General features: G+C 33.3%; 1 protein-coding gene across 1 annotated transcript; it reads right to left on the bottom strand.

The window, feature by feature from the left end:
- Nucleotides 1-892: 892 nt before the first annotated feature.
- LOC131617465 (probable LRR receptor-like serine/threonine-protein kinase At1g06840) lies at nucleotides 893-6784 on the bottom strand. The gene is made up of 20 exons (XM_058888750.1): nucleotides 6639-6784; nucleotides 6369-6522; nucleotides 5906-5977; nucleotides 5725-5796; nucleotides 5495-5638; nucleotides 5332-5403; nucleotides 5174-5245; nucleotides 5020-5094; nucleotides 4615-4683; nucleotides 4377-4445; nucleotides 4185-4256; nucleotides 3961-4047; nucleotides 3565-3636; nucleotides 2958-3448; nucleotides 2675-2833; nucleotides 2309-2592; nucleotides 2174-2225; nucleotides 1770-2020; nucleotides 1517-1651; nucleotides 893-1422 (listed from the first exon to the last, which is right to left on the bottom strand). Exons 1-20 carry the CDS (start codon nucleotides 6736-6738, stop codon nucleotides 1075-1077), a joined length of 2850 nt encoding a protein of 949 aa, XP_058744733.1. The 5' UTR covers nucleotides 6739-6784; the 3' UTR covers nucleotides 893-1074.
- Between the last annotated feature and the right edge of the window lie 2505 nt (nucleotides 6785-9289).

Below are 9289 nucleotides of genomic sequence, written 5' to 3' on the forward strand. Positions count from 1 at the left end.
CACCTATTTGTAATCAATCTAAACAATGGAACTTAAGTTTATATCATCCAATTTTATCTCATTTCATTCAATTACATCAATCCAAACATAATCTGAAGTAAAAATGGAGAAAAAAATTGAGAGGATCAACGTCCTAACAAATCAACAAAAATAATCATGTATATAATTGAAGAAATCGAGAATCAGAATTGTATAAAAAAACATTATGGTATTGAGGGTTGAGATTAGTCATGGTCGTGGATATCGCCCGAATAATAATTGAGTTTAGCTCAATTCTAAAGATACTTAAATAAATTCTAAGTCTAATAAATTGGATAAGAGGATATATAAGGAAAACTGATTAGTATGATGTTCACACTATAGAGATGTGGACATTGTTATATGAGTTGTAGCTATTTTGATAAGAATGATTTACAAATCTAATGCTAGGGAGAATGGTGGGGAGTGATTTTAAAATCTTAATAGATATATAGTAAGTGTGAGACTTTGGATGATCACAATTTTCAAACTTTAGTCCATAAAATCTTTAAAATGACTCAAAATAATTAACACATCGAATTCAATCATACTTAACATGAAGGAAATCCTGGTGTAAGGTGACTAAACAATTATAGTCTTGATTTGAATAACATTTAGCTCATCATTCTTTTAAAACTCCTGACAAATAAATTAAAAATCATTTTAATTGATAATAAAACCATGATCACATCCCTTTGACTAGTTAGACTTTTTTTTTGGTTATTTTCTTTTTTTCTCTCTTGGCCATCATATCCTCTTTTGTTAAAAGAAACAATTAATATTATATTAATCTTTAAAATAATAAATAAATAAATAAGAACAAAATTTCAACAAAAGAGACAGTTAAAAATAAATTGAAGGAATGCATTGAAAATAATGGAACTACAAAATCAATAAACAACAAGTCATTTCTGTCAATTTATCTTACAACAAGATAGTACTAAAAGAATTGACTATAACTTAACAAAAATTATCTTCACTATTCAATTTACAAGCCAATGTTATATTCTCATATCATAAAACAATATCTACAAACTCATCAATCTTTTTCATCATCTATCTTGGTCTAATGGTAGGTACATCTCCACTAACAAGCTCAATCCCCAAACTATCTCCTGAAACAAAAGGATTCTTGTTAACAGATGATGAAGCTTGTGAACTGAATGTAGCTCCAGAATCACTTGTATCATATTCACCACCCTTTTTGGCATGATATTCAGGCATCATCGACAATATGTTTTCGACTTCTCTGGCAACTTCTTGCATTTTAGGCCTTTCATCGGGGTTATCTTTGCAACACTTTAAAGCCAAAATCAATAACTTTTCCACACACTCAGAAGTGTAAAATCCCATTCGGTTATCAACTATCGAAAATATTCCACCCGATTCGAATGCCAATTTAACCTGCGCGAAAAATTCATCAAGCATTATATTCTAGTTATATCTTAAGCCACAAGTAATAGTTAAGGAACATTTTACAATAATGTGTAAGCTATACCTGTCTAATAATGTTTTCGCCATGGAAGATTGGTGGTTTTCCAGTCACGATTTCTAGAAATACAACACCGAGACTATAAACATCACTTTTATCAGTTAACTTGCGCGTCAAGAAATACTCTGGGTCGAGGTAACCCTGCATGTTTAAAAGTTAAAACAGTTATCAAATATTAGTACGGTAACATCCACGTAACTAATGTATAAAGATACGATCAAATAATTTAATTTATATGCATTGTCAGTGGAAACGTTACCGGGGTCCCTTTTACAATGGTAGATACATGAGCAGGCAAATTGCCTTCGATATCTGGAACTGGTGCTAGTATTGAAAGTCCAAAATCAGCAACTTTTGCTATGTTCTTTGAGTCTAATAATATGTTACTAGCTTTAACATCTCTGTGGAATATTGGAGGATCGGCCTCAGTGTGTAGGTACACAAGACCTTTAGCTGACCCTAGAGCAATCTTCAATCTCATTGCAAAACTAAGAGGTTCTTTAGAATAAGCTGCCATAAAAATTGAAATCAAAAGTTAGAAGAGATAGTGCACTTGTGAAATACAATGAGGATGATGACCCTGCTCACCTGCGTGATCGCAAGAGGGTATGTATGCTCATGATATAGAAAGTAAAATGCAAGGAATAAGAGCACAAAATATACCAGCAAGGTGATCCCTTAGTGTTCCATTTGGCATATATTCATAGACCAGCATCTACAACCATGAAAAAACAAACCTGATGTAAAAACAAACTAGCCATAGAAGCATACATTTAATTGTGACTTAGAAATAGTTACCTGTTCACCATCTTCATCACAATATCCAATCAGAGACACAAGGTTGCGATGATGCAACCTCGATAGCAATTGTATTTCTGTAAGAAACTCCCTCTCCCCTTGCAGCGAACCTTCTTGCGCGCGTTTTATGGCAACAACAGTTCCATCATGAAGATTACCTTTATAAACCTTCCCATACCCTCCTTGTCCAATTTGAGCAGATTCACTAAAGTTGCTTGTAGCCCAAGCCATTTCTTCATAATTGAATGATCTCACACCATCAATTTTTATTGAGATCTTAGAACCTGTGATGAGTTATAACAAGTATGCTTTAAGGTACATTTGAATAAAGCAATTCATACCAATAAGTTATGGCAATTTAATCACCTTTACGCCCTTTCGAGAGTGTACGGTAATCTTTCAACCGTATTCTTAATATATAAATGGCAACAATTGCGGATAATGCAACTGAACAGGCAATCGCTCCTAACACGATTCCAACCACCGCACCTGTGCTTATTCCCGAACTTGAAGAATCGACAAGCTCTGCAGATATAATTAACTGTATGAAACAACTCCAAATAAACACTGGCGCATGAGTACGTACTATGGAGTTCAAGTCTCAGTAGTACTGAGACTTGAACTCCATACAAAAACAAGTTTTTGTTACCGTCATTGTAAGGATCGAGGAGAATGAATTCGAGAAGCTCATAAGGCCCAAACAAGTCATTGTCATGAATAGTCCATTCTCTAAACAAGTCTCTTATCCTAATAACCTCACTCTCATTGAAAGTATAAGAGTTTGCATTATCAACATATACGGGAAAAAGCTTCAAATGCATTCGCAATCTACCGTCTTCCCACGTAAAACTATTAATGAATAGCTGATTCTTATTTATGTTAAGGCCACTTGACAAGAAGCTTTCAAATTCTTCCACATATGTATTAAAATCTGAAAATCCCGGACTCTTCAATCGATAATACACGATCAACGGCACTGCACAGACACACTCCGGAGAATATTCGTAAGGAGGAGGGCATTGTTGGCTTGGACAGGTAATATTGGAGTTACCATTCATGTCAATTTCAGTTTCGGATCCGCAGGATTTAACTATGGTGTTGGTGTTGTTGTTGTTTGAGCATATAGGATTCCCCTCAAGCCTGAAAAATGAAAATGTTCAACAAGTTTTGATTTATTTATATCATTAGAATACTAATCATACTTTCTTTCTTTTTTTTCAATACAATAAACATAAAATAAGTTTATATATGCATACAAGAGTGTGACATTTGAAGGAAGACTTGTTGTACTGCCTGATATACCTGTGAGTTGATTATTTTGCATGTTCCTGCAGGATCATAACTTCATGTTGAGTAAATCAAATCAACAAAATCAAGTAGCATCAATGCTGAAGAAATGACAAAAAACTTGACATATGCACGCTCCATAATACAGATCTATGTAGTACTGACACTTCAGATTGAATGTGTTTCCTATCTTCTACATGTGTCGGTGTTCAACATGATACTGATACATGTGGTTACTTTCAATCACTTTTACTTTCTCAAATTATTATCAGTCTCAGTGTGATGTTCGGTGTCTGTGTGAAATAGTACTTAGTAGATACACGTTTATAAGTGAAAATTTGTGTAATTATCATTTCACATCTTACAAGAGAAGTTTTTCTGATCCATTTGAAGTATTGTTCTGCCAAATGGAAGAGGAAACATTGCCACTTAGTGCATTGTTTGCAATTGACCTGTCATAAGGCAAGATATAAGCTAAAAAGTCATTATTTAATTTTATAGCATGATCTCATGATAATGTTATTTGGTCTATAGTATACAAAAACATTTCATCTAGAAGAACAAAAGGATGAAACAAGAAATTACTTACAATTTCTGAAGATGTGGAAGATCAGAAAAGTAAGATGGAATAGTACCATCAAGCTTATTATTTGATAAATCACTGCAAAAATTTCAAGAGTAAAAAAAATAAGAGTATATAAGTTCATGTCATGTCTATAAGTGAAAAATTGAAATGAAGACGAATAGATTAACATACTATAATACCAATAGAAGTTCTTACATGGTTGTGATGTTTTCAGATAGCTTATTAGTAGGAATAGATTCATTCAATTGATTGAAACTGAGGTCACTGCAATTCAAACAAACAATTGTCATTAGTAACATTTACAGTCAGACGTTTGATCGCGCACGCCAAGAGTTTATATTGTAAAAATGATTCTGCTAAAAAAAAGTGTGGTATGACGATATCTTGCTTAGATCAGACTTAAGTTGAATTGAAATGAGATAACTGAACTTACAGATAACTAAGGTCTGGTATCTTGCTTAAATCAGGAATTGGTCCTGTCAAATTGCAGTTCCTAAGGCTCCTGAAATTAACCAAAAGTTTTATCATCTCAAATTAGTACTTCAAACCAAAACATTATAATAATGGTTTCCCTATTTATATTAGTGATGTACTAGCACACATGATTAGTAACATCTAGTTTCAGAACCGTCTCTGAGGACGTGCAAGACAGACTACCGCACATGACTCAAAATTCGTCATGGTTAAACCGTGGCGAAAAAGGGTCTCATAAAATATCTCTCAGGATTAAAATGTGGTTAAATAGGACCCTGATTTGTTTTGCCACCGGTTAACCGTGACTAATCTACACAGAGTCTCCAAAAACATAGACGACCCTGCATTGATAGATTGTACTTACAGTTTCAATAACTTTGACATGTTTTCATAAGAACTTGGAATGCTATTTCCACCAAAGTTGTTGTTATCAAGTTGACTGCAAGAACAAGCAATACATGTTAGAACCATACATTTATGAAAAAGGAATGAACAACATGAAAACCAAATTAGCTTACAGTATCTTTAGGCTTGGCATCTCAGCAAGCTCATCTGGGAGATTTCCTGATAAATTGTTGGTGTCAAGAAGACTGCAAATCCAGAGATTCATCTTGTCAACAGCATATAAACATGAAATGAAGTATTATGAAACGGTAAATATTTACGCGTCACTTACAGATGAAGAAGGTTTCTTAAGCCAGAAAGCTCTGGTGGAATTGGTCCACTGAGTGAATTGTTGTTCATATGACTACTCCATCATGAGAAAAGATCAAAGCATTATTTTCATCATTCTTTTAAGAAAAATAACAATAAAGTAGCAAAAGTATAAAGAACATTACAAGTGTTGCGCATTTGTCAAGTTTGCGAAGGATAAAGGTATTGGTCCTGTGAGATTATTTTGATCAATTTGCATTCTGTTCAGGACGGGAAGATATCCGAGCTCTTCTGGTAAATGACCTGTTAATTGATTTCCATTCAAGAGCCTACAAAAGAAATGTCATTGATTTTCAATTTTGATGTCTTTGATATTTATCGACGAAATTAGACCGCGGAGATGTTCTTAACTTACAAGAGTCTTAGAGTTTTGATATTGCCGATTTCCTTCGGGATGCTCCCGGTTATGTTGTTCCACATAAAGTCCCTTTGAAGATTACAAATAAAAGCACATTTTAGAGTAAGAAAGTAACAGAAATCTGTTACATAATGCGAATATTCTTGATCAAAATTGAACCTGTTTATTTGTAGCTTACAATATTTTCAGATGAGATAAGTTGCCTATCTCAGGTACCAAATTTCCAGCCAAACTCATGTTCATTAGATGCCTATACACAAAAATAAAAGTTAGTGTCAAAATGCAATTTAGAAGTGAATCATCTGAAGCGTACAAGGGATACTGTAACCCGGTTATAGCGAGAAATGCGCATTGTAGTCTGAGAAATGAACCAAAAGCAGAAAAAACTAGAGCCTATACTAATTAGGAAACTAAGACTAATTATTGTTCAGGGCCGTCCGCAAGGCCCATAACAAAAGGTCCAAAAACAAACTCCAAGTAGATAGGCGCATGGAACAGGTAGACCTTCACTCTACTCAAAAGTAGAGGATCTGCCCTCCAACGTATCAATCACCGTCCGATTCAATCAGACAGCTGTCCGCATAACGCTCCATATCACTCGCAAAAGGTTCGATATAGAAAAAATAAGTGAGAAGTCATACAATCGTTGAACATGTAGAAAGTCATCATCATCTGATGTTGTATTGGAGCACATAACTCCTCTCCACTTGGATGTACACGGATCTCCATCACCCCAGTTACTCAAATTTCCACTAATATCAATCAAATTTTGCTTTATGATTCTCAATGCATCAACTGCATGTTAGTGAAAAAAAATGAAACTATTATATTAACAATAGAACATATAATACATCACATATTTACTCCTATATTTGGAAACTATGTTAATATGTTATATCAAAGAAACATACCTTCAATTGGGTCAGTTTTTTGAGTAGCAGCCAATAGAAAACAGAAGCAGAACAGAAACAATAGAACAATTTCACATCCACAACTCTTTGAAAAATTCATCTTCCCATAAAAGCAGAATGTAAAAAGATTATAGTAATTTGCATGTATATGTATGTATACATGTAATGAGAAAAGTAAATATGACAATAATATATAATAGTAAAAAAGATTAGCATTGAAAAGTTCTTAGATAATGACTTTTTGACCAAGTTGCTAATTAATCAAGATACATGCATAATTATATTGAAAAATAAGACATAGCTAATCAAAAATTGACATAGGAAGAGATTATTGAATGAAATAAAAAAAAATAAAAAAAGTACATTTGACTTTCTGGAATCAGATACCAAGTCCTTCATTTAATTAGTCCAAAATTGAATTATTAATTTAATCTCTTTAACTGAAATCTGAAATTAGAAAAAAAGATTATTCCATTAGAATTAGTTAAAAAATAGAACAGGTGAACTGTTCTATTCAAAAGTCTAATATGATGATGTTTTTAGTATCACATTAATTAGTAATAGTTTATCCATTCCTCCATTTTGAAAAGTAGTAGTTTCATTAATTTTGTGGATGAAGTAGTAGTTATTCAACACATTGAATTTCAAACTTAGTATGATTCAGTTTTCTTTAATTTTAAAAGGTATATTAGGTGAATGATATTTTCAGTGATTTGACACTTTTAAAATGAATAAAGAATGGAATGAAAGAATAAAAATAAAGAGGTTATTCATGTTTTAGTACTACTCACGTTTTATCATTCATATGATACTAATCACTAAATCATTCATTGACTTTAAGATATTGAATCCAAAGAGCCATGGCCATGGCCATTGACCAAACGTATCAAAGTTCACACTTGCAGTTCAAAAAAGTTCACACTTGCAGTTCAAAAAAATATATATTCACACTTGCAACGAGTTTACTTTTCTCAATGTTTTGTACGAAGACAAAAGATGACTTTTTTTAAAGGTACGTTAAATGGGGAAAAAATGTCCATTTAGTGTTGAGGAAGTAACAGTTGTCTTTGAAGAGTGATGAGGAAATTGGAAAAAAATATTGTCAATGAATCCAAAACTCCTTGCAAATTGTTGAAGACGAACGTTGGATGGATAGTGAAACCTTGGGATCCATGTTTTCTACTCCTTCGAGAACACGTTTAAATGGGCATGCTGAGATGTAGGTCGTCCTCCGTCTAGAAGATAATTGTCCTCGTGTCAAACATAAGACAAAGTGGAGAATAGGGGTCCTCGGTTTAGGCGGTTTTGACGAAAAAAATCATCCGAACCGCAAGAGAAAAAATAGTGCGGTTTGGTTTGGTTTGGTTCGGTTGGCTTTTAAAAAAAACCCGAACCAAACCAAACCAAACTAATGCGGTTTGGTTCGGCTCAGTTGGTTCGGTTTTTTACAAATATTTTATTGAGCCATACATACATATATATAGATGACAATATAATTTTGTATTTAGACATTCATACACTATCAAATAACAACAAAACTCGTCATATTTTGACAACAATTTTCCATTTAATATGTAAAAATAAAATTAGACAAAAGTGGAATATTAAACATAAAATAATAGCATAAAATAATATAAAAATTATTATAATGAAACAAAAAATTGAAGAGACGAAAGATTAGTGAAGGTGAAAAAGAAAAAAAAATGTTGAGAGATTAGATAAGAAGATGTGCGATAAAAATAAAACTGAAATACAGAACATTTACATAAAAATGAGAAGTTGAAAAAGAAAGAATATAAGAGAGTAAAGAGACTATAGAAGTAGAGAGAAGATGTATGTGGCAAAGAAGGTGCGATAATGTTATTAGAGATTTGAGAAAATCAGGACTGAAATTATATGTGTAAGAATGAGAAAATTGTTCGTAATCATAAAGCTAATGTATAATAGGTTTAAGTTTGAGTTGGATGTGAGTTAAGTAAATTTTAGGTTGTAACATAATGCGGTTTGATTCGGTTTGGTTCGGTTTACAAAATACAAACCGCAAACCGAACCGAACCATGCGGCTTTGTTAAAAAATGACCCAAACTAATCCGAACCAAATGCGGTTTTTTGCGGTTTCGGTTTGGTTTGGTTTTGTTTGCGGTTTTCTATTGGGTTGGTTTGGTTTTGAGCACCCCTAGTGGAGAAGGTCACAATCTTCAAGGAAGTTTCCTACCTCTGCTCAAGCTCAAGGTGACATTGAGCTAAAGAAGAGGGATAAACATCCTCCAAAGGAGCTCATTGGAAAAACACCAAAGACAAATCTCATAAAAATAATACTCGCCATGGGAAATAATAATAGCCTTCCTCCTATTTTAACGGTCGCTCAATCTGGTTATAGCCCCTTCAAACTTCCAACAATCTTTCTCACTAGTGTCCCCAAGACTGGAAAGATTATTGAGACATTGTTGCAAAGAGTAACTTCAACCACCAGACAAGGCTGGACAGTTCAAGTTGTCGGGAGCTCGTCTCAAAATCTCATCATCACTTGCATTGGCTTTTGAAATCACAATGTTACTTACTCTTGTTAACAAAATACAAATCACTTCTTAGATAATTTGAATATAATTAATCATAAATCATAGAAGAAAAATTCAAAGCATATGCTACCA

Source organism: Vicia villosa, linkage group LG7 (assembly GCF_029867415.1).
Source record: "Vicia villosa cultivar HV-30 ecotype Madison, WI linkage group LG7, Vvil1.0, whole genome shotgun sequence".
NCBI classification, from domain to species: Eukaryota; Viridiplantae; Streptophyta; class Magnoliopsida; order Fabales; family Fabaceae; genus Vicia; species Vicia villosa.